This window comes from Schistocerca piceifrons, chromosome 10, assembly GCF_021461385.2.
Source record: "Schistocerca piceifrons isolate TAMUIC-IGC-003096 chromosome 10, iqSchPice1.1, whole genome shotgun sequence".
NCBI lineage: Eukaryota > Metazoa > Arthropoda > Insecta > Orthoptera > Acrididae > Schistocerca > Schistocerca piceifrons.
The window spans coordinates 88,022,081-88,041,597 of NC_060147.1; the positions used below are offsets into that span (position 1 = coordinate 88,022,081).

Genomic DNA, 19,517 nt, shown 5'->3' on the forward strand with positions numbered 1-19,517 from the left:
TGTACTGTCAACCAGTCCATTCTTTTAGTCAATCTGTGCCATAAATTTCTTCTTTTCTGCAGTTCAGTTCAGTTCCTTCTCTGTAGTTATCTGATTTATTCATCTAATTCTTGGCATTCCCCTGTAACAGCAAATTTCAAAAGCCTGTGTTCTTGCTTGTCTCAATTGTTTATCATCCACAATTCACTTCCATATGAGGTTACACTGTAGTCTTGATACCTTCAGGAAAGAATGGTAACACAGTTTGCTATAATTGGATGGATTAAAAAAATCTACTAACCAAGCGGTGTCAGGAGGAAAGACATATAAAAGCTAAAAATATGTGCAACCTTTTGGAGCCAGTGGCTGCTTGTTCTGGCAGAAGGGTTGGAGAGGAAGAAAATGGGATTTAGGAAAAGGACTGGTGAGGTTTACAAAATGGGGAGAGTTCAGAAAAGTCACCGAGGTCAGGGAGACTTACCACACAGGATGTGAACGAAAGACTGATTGTTGGGGACTGTATTGAATGAGATTTGAAATGTGAGAGCTTAAAGGTGGAAGATAGGGTGAAGATAAGCATGACAGAGATTACTGACAAAACATCGTGCAAAAGTTGATAAGAGTAGAAAGCTAAGTGTGGTAGAGATGGGGGAGGAAGTAGACAGGTCAGAAAATAAAAGATAGTGTAGAAAACTAAAAGGGAATGAAGAAAGCATTAGTTACTGAGAAGGAATGCGAGATTGAGGAAACTAAACAAAATACACTGAAGCACTAAAGAAACTGGTATAGGCATGCATATTCAAATACAGAGATACGTAAACAGGCAGAATACGGTGCTGCAGTCGGCAATGCCTATATAAGACTAGTGTGTGGCACAGTTGTTAAATGTGTTATCACTGCCACAATGGCAGGTTATCAAAATTTAAGTGAGTGTGAACGTGGTGTTATAATCGGCGCATGAGTGATGGGTCACAGCTTCTCCGAGATAGCGATGAAGTGGGGATTTTCTCATACGACCATTTCACAAGTATACTGTAGATATCAGGAATCCAGTAAAACATCAAATTTCCGACATTGCTGTGGCCGGAAAAAGATCCTGCAAGAATGAGACCAACAACAACTGAAGAGAATAGTTCAATGTGACAGAAGTGTAACCCTTCCACAAATTCCTGCAGATTTCAGTGCTGGGCCATCAACGAGTGTTAGCATGTGAACCATTCAACGAAACATCATCAATATGGGCTTTTGGAACTGAAGGCCCACTTGTGTGCCCTTGATGACTGCGTGACACAAAGCTTTGCACCTCGCCTGGGCCTGTCAATACCAACATTGGACTGTTGATGACTGCAAACATGTTGCCAGGTCGGATGAATCTCATTTCAAATTGTATCGAGCGGATGGACATGTATGGGTGTGGAGACAACCTCATGAATCCGTGGGCCCTGCATGTCAGCACATGACTTTTCAAGCTGGTGCAGGCTCTGTAATGTGGGGCATGTGCAGTTGGAATGATATGGGACCCATGATATGTCTAGATACTACTCTGACAGGTGACGCATACATAAGCATCCTCTCTGATCACCTGCATCTATTCGTGTCCATTGTGCATCCCAATGGACTTAGGCAATTCCAGCAGGACAATGTGACACCCTACATGTTCAGAATTGCTACAGAGTGGCTCCAGGAACACTCCTCGTTAAACACTTCCGCTGGCAGCCAAACTCCCCAGACATGAACATTATTGAGCATATCTGGGTGCCTTGCACCGTGCTGTTCAGAAGAGATTTCCACCCCCTCGTACTCTTAGGGATTTATGGACAGCCCTACAGGATTCATTGTGTCAATTTCCTCCAGCACTACTTCAGACATTAGTCGAGTCATGTCACGTCATGTTGCGGCACTTCTGCGTGCTCACCGGGGCCCTACACAATATTGGGCAGGTGTATCAGTTTCTTTGGTTCTTCAGTGTAATTAACATAAATTAAGTCCAGGTGGGTGGTGAGAACGAAGAACACGTTTTAACATTAGTTCCCACCTGGCGAGTTCTGAGAAACTATTATCTGGGGGAGAATCCAGATGGCGTGTTTGATGAAACAGGTACCAAGGTTACAACTTTCATGTTGTAGGGCATGTTGTGCAACAAGATATTGTGTGTTGCCAGTGCTTATCCCCTGTGTATGCCCATTCATCTTAACTGATAACTTGTTGGTAGTCATACCAGTGTACAAGGCTGAACAAATTTACATAACAGCTGTTACACTACATGCGTCATTCGATGAGTGGCCCTCCATTTAATGGGATATGTTTTGCCAGTTAAAGGGCTGGTATAGGTGGTGGTAAGAGGGTGCAAAGGGTAAGTCTTATAGCAGAGGCGGTCACAGAGGTATGAGCCATAAGGCATGGAAATGAGTGCAGAAAGAGCATAGGGTCTGATAAGGATATTGTGGAGATTGGTAGGGTGATGAAAGTCTTATTGTAGGTGTGCTGGGCAAAATGTCAGACAGAATGAACCTCATTTCAAGGCATGATTTTAGGAAGACACAGCCTTGTAAAAGTAGCTGATTAATACATTCAAGACCAGGATAATACTGAGTGAAAAGTAGTGTACTCCTGGGTTGCTTGGAGGGATTAGCTGTACCAGGATTGGATGTGGTGGCCTGGGAAGTTTGCCTTTGAACTTGGATGGTGGGGTAATTATGTCCTGTGAAGGCTGAAGTAGGATGGCAGTGTACTGCTGTACAAAGTCTTCATCAGAACAAATATGTTTGCCTCAAATGCCAAGGCTCTGTGGGAGGGAATGTTTGATATGGAAAGGATGGCAACTGTCAAAATGAAATACTGTTGTTTGTTAGTAGGTTTACTGTAAATAGAAATGTGTTGGTGACACTCAGTGAGGATGAGGTCAACATCAATGAAAGTGGCATGGGATATGGAACAGAACCATGTGAAATTTAATTGGGAGAGTGTATTTAGAGATTCCAAGAATTTTAACAGGCCAGTTTTACCATGAGTCCATATGGTAAGGATGTTATCAATGTATCTAAATTGGACACCCGTCTTCTGCCTTTAACCTCTCTGGTTTTCAAATCCCATCTGGTGCAGTCCCCAACAATCAATCTGATCATTCCCATCCTGTCCAGTTAATTTCACCTGACCCAGGGTCGTGGACAACTTTTCCAAACTGTCCTCATTCCCTAAACTCACCAGTCCTTTTTCTTCACCTCTCTTCCTTCCCCTCCAACTCTTCTGCCAGGAGGAGGAGCCACTGGCTCTTAAGCTTGCACAGTTTATTAAATTTTATACGTGTTTTCTCCTGCCACTGCTTTATGAGTAAATTTTTTTGTCTATCCAATTATATTTTCAAAAATTGATTATTTTCATTGACATAACACAATTTGCTGTAGGAGTAGGAAGTGGGGTTACTAAATAGTCCAAATTATTCCCCACTATTTGCTGTACAGTGACCTGTGGAGTATATTTGTAGCTGTTAGTGGTAAAAGCAATTTTGAAGATGGTCACTGTGTTTGCGGAAGTAACATGAAAGTGTAGAAAATTTAAAAAAAAATGAGAGTGAGAAGTAGTAAATTGTTTCCTACTTTGTTTGTGAGCCTCACACTGACTTTTTGCTTTTATATATCTCAATTAGACATATTGCTATCTTTTCTTTTTTGCCACAGGTCACCTCTACAAGCTGTGCTCTACTTTGTGTGATGCTTCCCACCTACCCTGTTCTATGTTTTGATGAATGTTGTTATGTCAAGCCTTTTCCACACTACTTGGTTTCTGCATGCAGCTCTGCACGTTCAGATGGCTGATTTAAGCAACTTCCATTACCTGCACATTGGTTATAATTCGTTTCAGGTAAGCAGTTGAGTATACATCTTTCTTTTACCAAAATATGTTGTGTAGGTGTCGCCAGAAGAAAAATTTTTCTATCGTTGTCAATTATTATTGGTTGCTCTGTCTTATGATTACTACAGTTAAATAGTGTTTTTCACCAGATGTGTTTCATTTTTATTTAGGAAGCATCTTCTGTGGTAGTTCTGGAAGTGTGGATACTTAATACAGGGTCTCTCACTCAAACCTCCCTGATTTCAAAGACCCAGGAAAAAAACCATAGTAGATGTGACAATGAAAAATGCACCACATTGTAGAGCATCTCAAAGAATTTATTTATTTATCATCAGTACACCTCTACATGTGAACTATTTGTAGCATGAAGAATATCAAGTCTATATTCAATTTCTTGCCAAGTTCTTTGTAACATTTCCTCTGTTATTGTTGCAATTGCACCAGTGATACAATGTTGCAATGTAGGAATATCGTCCACTTTGCTCGCATAAACGCGGCCCATCACAAATCCCCACATAAATAAATCGTGCGGCATAATGTTGGGTGAAAGTGGTGGCCAGGCAATGGGTCCTCCGTGTCCGATCCAATGATTGGGAAATTTTCCTACCTAGGAACTTGCGAACAGCCGTTGACGAATGCGGCAGAGCTCTATCTTGTTGAAAAATGATGTTGGGTTTCAAGTCTTGTATCTGAGGGTACACAAACTGCTCCAACATGTCCAGATAGACTGACCCATTCACTGTTTGTTCCGCAAAGAAGAACAGTCCAACAATCCTGTTGTGCATTAGCCCGCACCAGATGTTTAGTTTAGGGCTATCACGAACATGTTCAATGACAATGTGCGGATTTTGTGAACCCCAAATCCAAACATTATGCCTATTAACCGCTCCCGATAGATGAAAGGTTGCCTCATCTGGGAATAAACATCTTTCGAGGAAGCTGGCATCCATATCAATACGCTGCAGCATATCCGCAGCAAATTGTTGTCAGCGTGGTTTGTCATTTGGCATCAGATGTTGCAGAATTTTCACTTTGTAAGCACACGTATGAAGATGCTGGTGAACTACATGATGCAATGTTGATTGAAGTACATCAAGTTCCCTAGATGCTTCACAAATTGACTTACATGGGCTTCTGAGAAGCGTTCGTCTGATGTCCTCCACTGTTTATTCTGAAACTCCATAACGTGCACTGTCAGAATGTTTCAGAACATATCCTGTTGCCAGAAACTTCCTATACCATTCCTTAATTGTTTTCACATCAGGTGGATCACATTCATACACATGACGATAATTTCTTTGCACAATAATCGGCAATTTTGTTTCTGCAAACCACACTACTGCTTGTGTGCGTTGCTGTGGAGTCGCCATTTTCACTCCCTGTGACCATGCTGCACTCTGGCAATGATACTTGGCACTTCTGACACAGGAATATAAATTCTTTGAGTTGCCCTAAAATGTGGTGCATTTTTCATTGTCGTTTCTGCTGTGGTTTTTCTCTCCTGGGTCCTTGAAATCAGAGAGGTTTAGGTGGGATACCCTGTACGTTGTACATTTGGTGTCCTTATTTCTAGAATGATCACAGAAGGTGCTTTATAAATAAAAGCATCAGCTGAGAAGTACTCTTTAATTATAGTAAGTCTAAGATGGAAAAATAAATAATAATTGATTATGACAGCTGCTGAGAGAGATGGGCTTGCAAACAAATAGATTATATTATTATGTTCTTTTATTGTACATATTAATGATGATGTTTACACCCATTGAGTGTCCACACACATTCTCATGCATGTGATGCTTTTTATTCTGTCACTGCTCTGAAAGGGAAAATGCATGAAATCTAAATGCTTCTGTTTATGGGCTGAATGTTGCATGAGTTCAAGGAGAGGTCAATATATAGTGTGGAATTGGCTGTATGTAATATTTTACTGCTTATACATTAAGATTAACATATGGGAGGGAAACCAAAAGGTAACCAGATTTCCTTTCCTGTGGACCAAGTCACAGTACTGTCAGTTTCACCTTTGAGATGCCTCTCCTTAACACTAGTCTGAGTCAGTCGATCGACCGTCATTGTCAACCAACTGTCATCTGTGCGGAAATGTGAGCGCGGTCTGAGACTTGTTTCCGTGAACATTGTTTCGGGCAGGAAAGGAATTATGGTTCTTTACGGTCTTCCTCTTACAGGAGAGTGGAAGCAAATTTTTGATTAAGATAGTGCAAGTGTGCAATATTTAATTTGAATGCAGTAATTGTATATCTTTAAAATATAGCATGTTGATAGAACCTGAATTTTCCACATTTTTCTCAGCATGTAATTTCCTAATTCATTGTTTCTACCAAGGCTAAATTAAAAGAAAGTATCATTACAGACATAAGTTTCTGATAGCCTTATTTATTTATTGCTTGTTATATGCAACACGTACGCCAGGTTGTGATTACAGCACTTGCTGTTTCTGACAATTTTGGTCTGTATTACTCTTTTTATAGTTTGTCAACATCTGTGTAACAGCATTTGAAAGTTGTACTAATGCTGAAAAGTTATTTATATTATGTGTTCCAGAAACAAGTAAACAGAGAAAACAGTGGAATGAACTCAGTAAAACTATTCTGTAAAGTCAGAGATTTCCACATACCTGTCTGAATATGTTTTGTGTGATGTTGAGCTAAGCTGAAGGAAGTAAATGAGTTGCAACAGTGTTTCAACAACACAGATCAGTTTTTTGTCAGTGTGGCATTGGAGGTAACTGAGTGACTTGTGACTGTTGCAATTCTAGGAGCTCACAAATGGGAGCAAAGATTGTTAGAGAGATTCCACAGAACTTACATATGTGCACTATTAGTGGTGTTGTTATGAGAATGGTGATATGTGTATAAAACCTGGAAAGTAGGAAGTCCTTGGGAAAATTGAATTTACTAAAACTGAGAAATTTCAGGGAATCTGGAAAGGCTCGAGAAAATGTAAGAGACTCTAGGGAGAGTTGAAATGTTTGTTGATGGAAAGAAATGTTCTGCATCATTTTGTAACAGATCACTTTCAGGTTCTGTTTCAGAAAAATCTATTGTGGAGTCACTTAAGGAAAAGTGTAGGAGGGCACTGAACTGTTGTAATGTTTGTTGCTGATCCACGGCTACCTCTGGCACACTCACCAACCTCAGGTATCTCTGTTGCTGTCGGCAGATTCCCAGGGGCAAGGTTCATTTCCCATTGCACAGTTGTGAGTGCAACACAGCGTAATGTGTGAGTGAAAGTGTGCCACATAACTGTAAATCTGTCACTTGTACAAAAGCAGAGGTGTTTCTTTCCATTTTGTTTTTAATTGTGTAAAAAATATAAATTTGGATCCATATTTGAAGGAATATGGTTTTGTAGGTTGGCATAGAATACTCAGTCTTCAGTTCCCTTTCACTATTATCAGTGCAGAGCAGTACTTCGTCAACTTTCTCTCAATGTCACACTTAACAACAACAATGACTGTAGTGTGAAGAACATCCAGTTTGAAATGCACATCATTAACATCAGTCTATTGATATTACATTATAATGTTGTGTACCATCAGCTGATCCCTTCCTTTGGTTAGGTTGTGCCACAAAATTTCTTTTCTCCTCAGTTTGATACTGTAACTCGTGACTAGTTACATAATCTTCAACATTCTTCTGCAGCATCACATGTCAAAAGCTACTGTTATTTTCGTGTCTGAACTGTTTATTATCCGTATTTCAGTCCTGAACAAAGCTATACTACAGGTAAGTAACTTTGGAAACTACTTCGTAAGACATACGTTTGTAATCAATGTTAACAAGAAAGCATTTGTTGCTATTGCCGATCTGCATCCTATATCCTCTCCATTTCACCCATAATCACTTATTTTACGGCACAAATAGCAAAACACCTCTGCTACTTTTAGCACCTCTGTTTATAACATAATTCTTTCAGCAATTCCTGGTTTAATTGGACTACATTCCATCATCCTTGTTTTGCTTTTGTTGGTATTCATCTTGTAACCTCTCTTCAAGATACTGTTCATTCCGTTCAGACAATATTCCAAATCTTCTGCCATCATCATCATCATTTTATCGTTTATTGCACATACTCAGGCCATTTACGCCTATGGCCCATGCCTTCTCTGGCAGAATTACAATTAGTGACAATGGTTGTAAAAAAGAATGCCAAATGAGTTAAAAAGATAGCAGTAATGCAGCAAAAATCAATGAACAACTTGCATAAAAGGCTAACTGGATTTGTAAGGATAATGAAAAGGGAGCAGTGGTTGAGAAGGGAGTGAGACAGGTTAGTAAAATTTGCTGAAGGAATTAAAATTCTGGGAGAAGAAATAAATGAGTTATTTTTATAAGTAACTTTTCTACTACCAGTCATGATTTTCTTTTGCTTTTATTTTACCCATTGCATTTTGGGAAATGATTCCCATTTTCAAGTACATTTTTCTCTGTGTACTGTGCCATTTTTTCATAATGTTATTGATACGTGAGGTTCTGCTTTGTTTTGTTGGCTTTACTGCCGTACAATATGAAGAAATAATGCCACATTTGGAGGTTGGCACGTGATTCCTCATCCAGATTCGAGACAAAAGTTTATCTATGAAAATCATATCAGGTACATTTTGAAAAGACATGTATGAAACGAGAAGCTGGCAACACTGTCACATCATGCAGCACATTGGAATGTACAGAGGAATGTGTATCACCCCGCATTACCATACGAGCTGTCATAACTTGCTGAATAGACTGCTGGTAGATCAGATCCACCATGGAGCTATGATTCGAATGCTCATCATGTTAATTTTCTATACTTTTTTATGTCCATTCCTTAGTTTTTGTCATTTACAAGCAGGACATCATTTTGTCACATGACAGTAGCCTATCACATGAAAATGGGATCCATTAAATTGCATGCATGTGTGTACTAACCATGCAGTGCACAACCATAGGTGGTCCTGTCAAGCTGATGTGGGATGGTTGCCTGATGGAATAAGCAAGCAATGAATATGCTTTTGGTACTGGATGCATCTGACTGGAGCAACACCTTCGGGAAACCAGTAATCTTTGTTCACAAGTAATGGACAGAGTGTAACAATATTATAAAAAGGGTTGCTACCCACCACATAGCGGAGATGCTGAGTCGCAGACAGGCGCAACAAAAAGACTGTAAGAAAGTGAAAGTCTTGTTGGTTGAAGCTATCCACAATTCAGCATCTCTGAAATGTGGTGAGTAGCAACTATTGTTTTCATAATATTGTTACAGGCCATCCTGAATTTGCCATTGTTTGATTTTCAGTGATGGACAGAAGTTGTCCAAGGACTAAACATACTCCACAGACAGACAGTGTGATTCATGAAACCATTCACTAGTCTCCTCAGTGAAGTACCCATGATGTTGCGAAGCAGTTCCAAATATCTCAAAGACGGGCTGTTTAAATGTTGCTCAATTAAAAACTGCCCAACACCAGTGGCCAGAATACCACATTTGATGAGTACAGTTTTGTGAATGGCTTTTGCACCAAGTGGAAGATAATGAACATTTTAGAAATAATATGACAACTTCACTTGTGAAGTTAGTTTCAACTTCCACAACAGACAATTTTGCTCAGAGCACAACCCTGCGTGTCATCTGTGAATGTGACTTTCAGGTATGCTATGGCATAAACCTCTGGGCTGGAGTCATGCAAGGAGACCTTTTGGGACCTTACCTATTACCAGACAAGTTGAAAGTGCCACTGCACCGAATGTTTCTTTGCAATACTTTGCCTGACACATTAGAAAGTGTTCCACTTTGTGTTCCATGACTGCTATGGTTTCAGTATAATGGCACACCTCCACACTTTGGAATGAATGTTTGTAACTTTTTTAGTGAAGTATTCCCGGGGAAAAGGGATGGTCATTATGGTCCAGTGTTCTGGTTTCCACATTTCCCAGATCCTAATCCAGTAGATTTTTATTTGTGGGCACATTTAAAGGAACAAGTTTAAAGTACTTCACTCACAGATGTACACGACCTAATAGCTCGCGTGCAGGCTGCTTCAGCAATGGTGGATGCAGATGTTCAGCAAAGTATGATCCGGTGAGCAAAGTGTTTGCAAATGCAAGGTGGTCGTTTTGAACATCTTCTCTAAAGTGAACATTGCTCATATCTTTGTATGTACAGGCTCTGTGAAGATAAGCCTGGATGTCAAAAGTACAGAATGGAATTACTGCACATAGGATAAAGTACAGTCTATTGTAGCCTACCTGTTATGTTTTTTGCGTGTCATTGGATACAGACAATGTTGCTGTATCCACTATTATTCTCTATTGGCTTTGTTTATGTCGTGAACAAAACAAAGTGGTTGTTTACATCTGTAAGAAGTTAATTTATGTCTTAAATGTTTAAATAAAGGTAACAGTAACAGAAAGAAATATACAAGGTACTGCATTTTGGAAGTGGAAGTTGGATACAGTTTGATGCTGTAACTGAAAATAGTGTTTGGCTTGAATGCGACTCGAAAATTGCCGAGCCTGCATATCAGTCCCCCAAGGCATTGCCTCGTCTTGCTGAGGTAATGGTATGGCTCCAGTACAGTGCAGAGTTGTTGCTACCTGTTCTTGGCCATGCTGCACACAGTATAGAGTTACCAGAGTCTCTGTTTTGAAACTGCATTTCTATTAAACCTATTAGTGGGACTAGGGTTTGCTAGATTCACTTTTGTGTCGAATTGGGATGAGGAATCGTTAGCTGACTGCCAAGTTGGCATTTTTCTTCTCCCTGTACATCAAAATTGCAGTGAAGTCAGTATAGCAAAGCAGGTAGTCACACATGGAAAAACATTACAAAAAATGGTGTAGTACACATAGAAAAACACAGTTGAAAATTAGAATCATTTCCCAAATGCTTCGTGTAAAATATAAATTAAAGAAAAATGTGTCTGGTGGCAGAAAAGTTATTTATGACAGAACTGGATTCATCCGAAAAAATCAGGTTTTGCCATTCGTGCACCCAGGTTCGTCTTTGAGTACACCATCGCAGGCGCTCTTGTCTGTGATGCAGTGTCAAGGGTAACCGCAGCCACGGTCTCCGAGCTGATAGTCCATGCTGCTGCAAATGTTGTCGAACTGTTTGTGCAGATGGTTGTCGTCTTGCAAACGTACCCATCTGTTGACTCAGGGATCGAGACGTGGCTGCACGATCCGTTACAGCCGTGCGGATAAGATGCCTGTCATCTCGACTGCTAGTGATACGAGGCCATTGGGATCCAGCACGGCTTTCCGTATTACCCTCCTGAACCCACCGATTCCATATTCTGCTAACAGTCATTGGATCTCTAAAAACGCGAGCAGCAATGTCACGATACGATAAACCGCAATCTGACCTTTATCAAAGTCGGAAACGTGATGGTACGCATTTCTCCTCATTACACGAGGCATCACAACAATGTTTCACAAGGCATCGCCGGCCAACTGCTGTTTGTGTATGAGAAATCGGTTGGAAACTTTCCTCATGTCAACAGGTTGTAGGTGTCGCCACTGGTGCCAAAATTGTGTGAATGTTCTGAAAAGCTAATCATTTGCATCTCACAGCATCTTCTTCCTGTCAGTTAAATTTCGCGTCTGTAGCACGACTTCTTCGTGGTGTAGCAATTTTAGTGGCCAGTAATGTAATTAATCAAATCAGAAGACATAAATATTTTGATGTTTGCTGACAGCATTGTAATTCCGTCAGAGACAGCAGTTGACTTGGGTGAGCAGTTGAATGGTGTGGATGGTGCCTCAAAACAAGGGTAATGGATGTAGTCAATTAAATCAGGCGACATTGACAAGATGAGGCACTGAAAGCAGTAGATGAGTTTTGGTATTTCTGTAGCAAAATAATTGGAGGTGGTCAAACTAGAGAGGATATAAGAAGCAGACTGGCAATAGCAAGAAAAATATTTTGTAAAAAGAGAAATTTGTTAACATCAAATATAATTTTTTTTTTCATTTCTGTGTGTGTCTGGAGAGTAACCTAGTTCCAAACTGGAACGTGGACGATAAGCAGTTCGAACAGGAAAGTTGTTGAAGCGTTTGAAATATGTGAAGATTATATGGGCAGATGGTGCAGCACACCAGCAGATACTGAATCAAATTGGGCAGAAAAGTGTTTTATGGCACATCTAGTTTAAAAGCAAAGGTCACTTGGTAGGCAATTTCTTGTGGTGTCAAGAATCATAAAGTTGCTAGCCTAGAAAGTGTGAGGTTAAAAATTTTAGAGAGTGACCAGTGTTTGAATACAGTAAGCAGGTTCAAATTTATGTAGGCTGCAATAGTTATGCATAGATGAAGAGGCTTGCATAAGATGGACTAGCATTGGTAGCTTCATCAAATCAGGCTTAAGGTTTAAGACAACAATAACAATGATTAAGGAAATTACAAAGCCATCAAAACGGGACAGCGATTTAAGCAGGGCTTGGGTTGTAGTACTCACTTCATCAAATCCTCAGCAGCCATATCATCTATCAGCACCAAAAACCACTACAAGATGTGCTTTTGGAGGTATAACAGCACGAGCACAGGAAAACAAATGTGCATCAGAGGTGCGTTGTGGAGAGAGAGCTAAGTTTTGCCCACACTGGCAACACTTCATGGTCTCATCGGAGTTAGGCAGTGAATACATGCAAGGTCACTGCTGGGTACATCTGAAGAAGACAGCCATGTCAGTCATTAAAGTATTGTCCACAGAATGGGATCAATAACTCTGACACAAATCCTAAAATATGCTATCGTCATTTGCATTGAGAAAACTTTATAAACCATATCACTGGGAGGGAGTTTTAGCATATGCACACAGCATAGTTACGAGGGACTGCGCACCTCCTCTTCTAGGGTGCCTCCAGAGATCAACCAGCTAACTCCTAATGCAATAGTTTGACTGAACGTGCTTAACTGTAACAACGGAAACTCCAGGTAAGAATATGAACAATCTAGGAAAAAAATAGGTTGCTACTTACCATAAAGAAGACACTTTACGTTGCTTACAGGGACAATAAAAGACACCTACGTAGAGCTTTTGGCCACAGCCTCCATTGGCTAAAGAGAAACAGAAAAACACACATCATTCATACACACAAGCAAGCACGCCTCATGTACACATGACCGCCATCTCTGGCAGCTCAGAGCAGAATGCCATTCTGGCTTGAGCTGGTGGTCATGTGTGCAGGAGGTATGCTTGCTTGTGTGTATGAATGATGTGTGTTTTTCTGTTTCTCTTTTGCTGATGAAGGATGTGGCTGAAAGCTCTTTGTAGGTGTCTTTTAATTGTCCCTGTAAGCAACTTAGTGTCTTCTTTGTGGTAAGTAACAATCTTATCTTTTCATTATTCATTGTATTTTCATTTGTGCAATCATCATATATGTTAGAAGTTCACATCATTTGCTCAACTAAAGGTAAATAAGGACAGAAAGTGTACATAGTTGAATACCTGTTCAGATTTTGCAACTGATCACTTCTTTCACGTAATGTGTGGAGCTGGTGGAAGTTGAGAAATATTTTAATCATGTGAGCTGTCTTGAATACCTTGTCACCGTTATAACTAAGAAGTAATAATTATAGTAATAATGCAAGGAATAAAGATAGCCGCTAACAGCACGGTTGTGGCGCTGAGCGGTGGATGCTGCATGTTGTACCAGGGCAGATCTATAATATTTGCAAACAAGCTATTCCTTAATTTTTACAGGATATTAATGCATGAAATCTTCTTTAATTTTTCAGTATCTTTTCACATTAAATCTTCTGAGGGCCTTAAAAAAGTACGTTGCTAGAGTACTACCTAACAGCAGAACTGTAATAGAAGCATAATATTATCACAATAAAGCTTGCGCATTTTGGTTTTGTGCTTTGGTACCAGCAGTTTTATTGTGCGGATTTTCAGACACATGCCTACTGCGAGGACCCTGATGTTGTGTTGTGTGGAAACAAGTGCGACATGGAAGACAGGAGAGTGATATCAGAACAGAAGGCGAAAGAAATGGCTGAAAGATATGGGTAAGAAACCTACACCAAATCCTGTAGATTTAATAATAGTTTCGGGTGATTGCAACCATGGTATTACAAAACATCCTGTCATCAGTACATCTTCTGTGGTTACAACCAGTTCCTTGTTTCCACTCCCTTCTCCTGCTTATTAATTTTCTGTTTATTAGTTAACTCCGTTGATGCACAGAAGCAGATATATTGAGGTTGTAGAGTAATGTGAGATTCTCTGGAATAACATGTTCCACTATTATCCTCCTAGGGTGATAAAAGATGATTGTGACCATAGGAAAAGTAATTTAGGTAGTAAGTAGATAGCAAACATGCAGCTGTGTGCGCTTAGTTTTGATATGTGCACAGATGGTGAACGAAATGTGGGCACAGGACATCGGCAAAGTGCAACGGCAATTGACCTTCTCTGCCTGTTGTGAAGGGTCACTTACACTTTTGGCGTTATGGGTTGGTAGTGTTTTGGATAGCAGAGAGAAATAGGAGCTGCCTAAAATATAAATGCCCCAGAAAACAATTGAAAATGTTTTAAGTCTGAAATGAGATGTGATCAAAAAGTTACAGGAATTTAAAAAAAAGAAATGTTTACCTTGTTGGTACACATGTTCCTGATGTACATTTGCATTTTCGGCTGTTTTGAATATTTAATTTACTGTTGACAGTCAAAACAGTTATACATATTTTGTACTGCTCAGCAAATGTTTACTTTCGAAAAAGGTGGATCTAAGAATTGCATTAAATTTTGCTTTAAAAACGGAATAAAGTGCAGCACAGCATTCAAAATATTGACTGTGCTTTTTGCCAAACCTGTTATGAGTAAGACAATAGTTTGAATGGTATAAACATCTCAAAGAGGGTCAAGAATATGATAAAGATAACGACCCTAGCACATCAGTTACAGACAGTAGTGTGGAAGAAGTAAAGAAAATGGTTCTGGAAAATCTCCAGATCAACATCAGAGAGGTTGCTGATGATGTTGGCAAATCCATTGGTTCGTGCCAAGCAATTTTTTCAGATGTTTTGAGCATGAAACATGTTGCAGCAAAATTTGTTCCGAAATTGTTGAATTACAACCATAAGCGATATTGTGTAGACATTGCTCAGGAATTGCTGAATGAAGTCAACAAGGATCCAGAACTCTAAAAAATGTTGTTATAGGTGACAAAATATGTGTATATGGGTAGGACGTCGAAACCAAGTCAAATTCATCCCAGTGGAATAGCCTGAAGAGCCAAGACTGAAAACAAGTTCAATCATGTGTGAAGGTTCCTCTGACTCTTTCTTCAATTACAATGGGATCATTTGTGTGAAGTAATCCAAAGAAAATGACCAAAATTGTGGCAAAACCATTCATGGAAATTGTATCATGGTAATGCTCCCACTTACACCTCAATGCTTGTTCATGACTTTTTGGAGGGGGAACAACAACACTAACTTTTATGTTGCCCCAGCCATGAAACTTGCAGGACATGACCCCTGCAGCATCTTTCTATTTCAGAGGCTGAAGAGAATCATGAAAGGATTCCGTTTTGCCACCATTGGTGAGGTAAATCAGAATTGCTGAAGGAACTGAACACCATAATGAAAAATATGCTCCAGGAGTGCTTCCAAGATTGGAAAAAGTGCTGGTGCAAGTGTGTTATATTTGAGGGGGAAGACTTTTAAGGTGACAAAGTTGATGTTGATGAACAAATGATTCTTTAAGGAAAACAAAAATTACCGTTGCTTTTTGATCATAGCTGGTATATAACCTGAACTAATATAATCTTGGAGGTGATGTCATAAGATTCACTCAGTATATGATGCTCAAGTTATTGTGAGATCTGATCACCCAACTGTGTAATGGTTTTACTAGAGCAATAAATACAGAAGAGTGCTTTTGAAAGCTCTTGCATCATTTCGTAGTCAGTTGACGCAGTTGTGAGCTCTCTTACAGCCCTCGACACTCTGCAGGCGGTCAAGAAGCCCACACAGTATAATTTGTAAAACTTAGTGGCAAGTGTACAGCTGCAAGAAAATACAACAAGGTGAGCGAAGATGAAAGTAAGGTCAAAACTGAGCATGAGAACCATCATGGTGAAAGATCAATGGAGGGTTGAGCACTTATTTACAGCTCATTGTTTCAAGGTGTGTTTCATGGAGCTCAGGAAAAAATGATAGTTATTACTTTGTGAATTATTTATTAACAAGTTTTTGTAACTGTATACATTAATGAGGCAGCAATTGTGGCATCAAGGCATTATTGACAGTAAGAAAGACATCAACCAAGAAGTAATTATGTTCACACTTCCAGTCTCTCTTTCTGTTGTTTAGGGCCATTCCAATTTGAATTCTTTATCTTTTGTAGCTCCTTCCTTGTCTTCCAGTATTCCTTCATTGTTTCATTATGTTTCTTTTCTTTCTGCCTTGAAGAACTTCAGTTTTTAAAAATTTTCTCTTTGCATCACTTCTTCTCCTTTAATGTTGTGTCTTTACAAGTCTCTATTGAATCCAAGTGATTTTTTACTTTTTTCCTTAAAGATATGTGAGGATCAGTTTAGTTACTTGTTTATCATCCATTTGGTAATAATAGTAGAAATCTCATCATCCTCATCGTTTCTGGTATTTCTAGGATTCCATAACTCAGTCATTACAAACGAAATCCATATAGGATCAGCCATCCAGAGTGGCCGTGCGGTTCTAGGTGCTACAGTCTGGAACCGAGCGACCGCTACGGTCTCAGGTTCAAATCCTGCCTCGTGCATGGCTGCGTGTGATGTCCTTAGGTTAGTTAGGTTTAATTAGTTCTAAGTTCTAGGCGACTGATGACCTCAGAAGTTAAGTTGCATAGTGCTCAGAGACATTTGAACCATATAGGATCACTCTGTTGTCCACCTGTCTACTTGACTTTCTAAACCATTTTTCTCAGGAATGGGTAGATGCATCAAGTTGAAATTTGTCACATCTTAAGGGCTATGGTCTCTTGGTGCAGTAAAAAATTGAGGCTTCTAAGTCAGTGCAGTGAAAAGATAAGTCTATTTATGTCATATGTTTTGTTACTCACAAACTTATTCATTAAAACTTTATAGGCCACTTCCCCTTGACATAGACTCTTGAAATTTGACAAGAAGAAACATTTCACAGTATAAGTAAAGGAAAAAATGGAAAAATTGTTAATTTGTAATTATACTACACAAGAAAAGTATCCGTTTGTCATTTTTTATCCAATAAATTAAAACATTCTCGAAAGTATTGGAATCCTTGGGATCGATATTTTGCTAGAATAGTGTCAGTAAGAGACAAAAACTGTTGACTTACCAGTTTCTAGAATGTGTGAACTGTATATATACTTAGTTAAGATTTTAGCGCACTTGCCCGTGAAAGGAAAGGTCACAAGTTCGAGTCTCGGACTGGCATACATTTTAATCTGCCAGGAAATTTCAAAATGACATGAGTTTCTAATTGTCATGATACTGGTGCAAGATTTGTTCAATATCCTGTCTACTGTTTCCTGCCATCAGTTGAAATTGTGAAACAATGTTCTACAAAAGATCGGAGAGTCTTGAGGGTCACATTCAGAATGCATTCCGCAATGCTTGTGTTCAATTCAGGTGTATTCATAATTGGAGAACTGAACACAAGATCTTTCAGGTGATCCCACAGCCAGAAGTCACATTTATTAATATCAGGTGATCTGGACAACCAGGCTGTAGGGAAATGATGACTGGTAATTGTAGCATTTCCGAAATGCCTCTGCAGCAGCTGTTTTGCTGCTGGCTGTGCAGTATCCATCTTCCATAAAAATGATCCTAGCCACACTTCTGCACTGTTGAAGGGTTGGAATGTCATTAGTGTGCAAAAGACACTCAAACCTTTTCCAAGTGATAGTACAGGTAACAGGACCTGCAGGACTCATCTCCTCAAAAAAATGTGGCCCTGTGATAAACAGTGCCATCGGCCCACCACAGAATAACCTTTATGGAATGAAGTGGTACTGGTTGATCTGAGTGCTGATTTTCTGATGCCCGTATTCAGCAATTCTGTGTATTGACATGTCCTTAGAGATAGAAATGGGCTTCATATGTCAACAGAATGTCCGTGGCCATTCACTGTCCACTGCCATGGTAGCAAGACATTCCAGAGCCAACATTGGTCTTGCTGACAGGTCAGTAGAAAGCAAGTCCCGAATATGGATGATTTTGAGTGGATATCAATGGCGGATTTCTCGTAGAATTTTATGCACCGTGCCCGCAGGCATGTCCAGTGCTCGGACCATTTTCCATGCACTGCATATTTACAGAACACTGCTCATCCCCTGGTGCAGTGCTATGGCCACAGCTTCAATGGACATCAGCTTAACTGCCCCTTGCCCTTCCACTGCCACATTTCATTTTTGAAGGACCTGTCTTTTCAAATTCTATAATCATTTTCTCCAGACACTTTGTGGACATGGCGCCAGTGCCTTTTTTCATACTCTGGAGCATCCAAAACTTCTGCAGGGCTACTGGCGCACAATCACCATTCTTGTAAAAGAGCTTTACCAGCAGCACATGAACCTTCGTGGCACCTCGGACGCAAACTGAGGAACCCGTGCTGCGCGTCTGCTGGTATTGTGATGATTACTGCACCATCTATTGGTCAGATTTTGTTAAATGTTTTCTTTGTTCCATGACATTTCCCCCTGCATCAATAGTATGCTGTTCAAATCTGACGTCATTCCGAGTAGTTGTTCTCTTTCTACAACATTTTGAAATGAACTATAACTATGGGAACTGTGTATGTAGAAATTGTATATCATTTCATTATTGTGATTTTGATTGTTAGCTGCATAATTAACTGACCTAGTGCCCATCACAGTATCTAGATAGTGCACTGTGAAGTTTGTGCGGCAAATAAATAAATAGTACATAGTGGCCCACTGCCACAGGTGTTCAATCCAAATCGCACATGCCCACAGGCTGGACTACCTGGAGACTAGTGCAGCGACAGGCCACAATGTGGCGCGGGCGGTCGAGCTGCTGGTGGAACGCGTGATGCGCCGCATGGAGACGGCTGTGGACCGCGCGATGCTGCCGGGCCGGAGGGGCCGCCCCCGCCAGGAAGGAGACCCGAGTGGCCCCGGGGGCGGAGCCGGCGTGGCCTCAGGGGGCGGTGGGGGTGGGGGCTGCTCCTGCTGATCACTGGCCTCGGTGAGTGGCACGGTTCCGTTTTCTCTGTCCAGTCAATTAACGGTATACTTTTGGATGTTTCACGAGTTGTGGATTCCTTTTTCTCAGAACATTTAACACGTAGAGTATCACGAGGCCGGCAGCAAACATGGCAGACTGTCACACCTCACTTGTTGTGCCAGCCAGTGGCCCTCTGCTCTAAATGATGTAGTACACTGTATCCTCAGTTGCTGTTTTTCTAATCCAATTCCAGTCACATACAGCTCAGCAATGAAATGTGTACTGTGGATGAACGCAGCCTGTAAATGTGATCTCAGTTGGCAATGTATTATTGGTTTATCCCCACCTTGTGGTTGTGGCTACTTACAGTTCTCCATGCTGTATATTTCCCGTATTTCTTGATCGAGTTGATGGTGATGAAAAGGAAATTGGATTGGTATCTCGTTCGACGTTCTCGAAGAGCTGACAAATATTACCACAACTTTGCTGTCTGACATCAGGAAATACAAAAGGCTACTGCCTTACAGTTACA

General features: G+C 40.3%; 1 protein-coding gene across 1 annotated transcript in view; it reads left to right on the plus strand.

The window, feature by feature from the left end:
• The window catches only part of LOC124718798 (ras-related protein Rab-27A), a 72,903-nt gene that overhangs the window by 44,322 nt on the left and 9,064 nt on the right, over positions 1–19,517 (plus strand). The window contains exons 5-6 of the mRNA XM_047244411.1: positions 13,729–13,841; positions 18,775–19,006. Of these exons, the coding sequence (XP_047100367.1) occupies positions 13,729–13,841; positions 18,775–18,994 (333 nt within the window). The 3' untranslated portion in view covers positions 18,995–19,006. The remainder of the gene's footprint in view (positions 1–13,728; positions 13,842–18,774; positions 19,007–19,517) is intronic.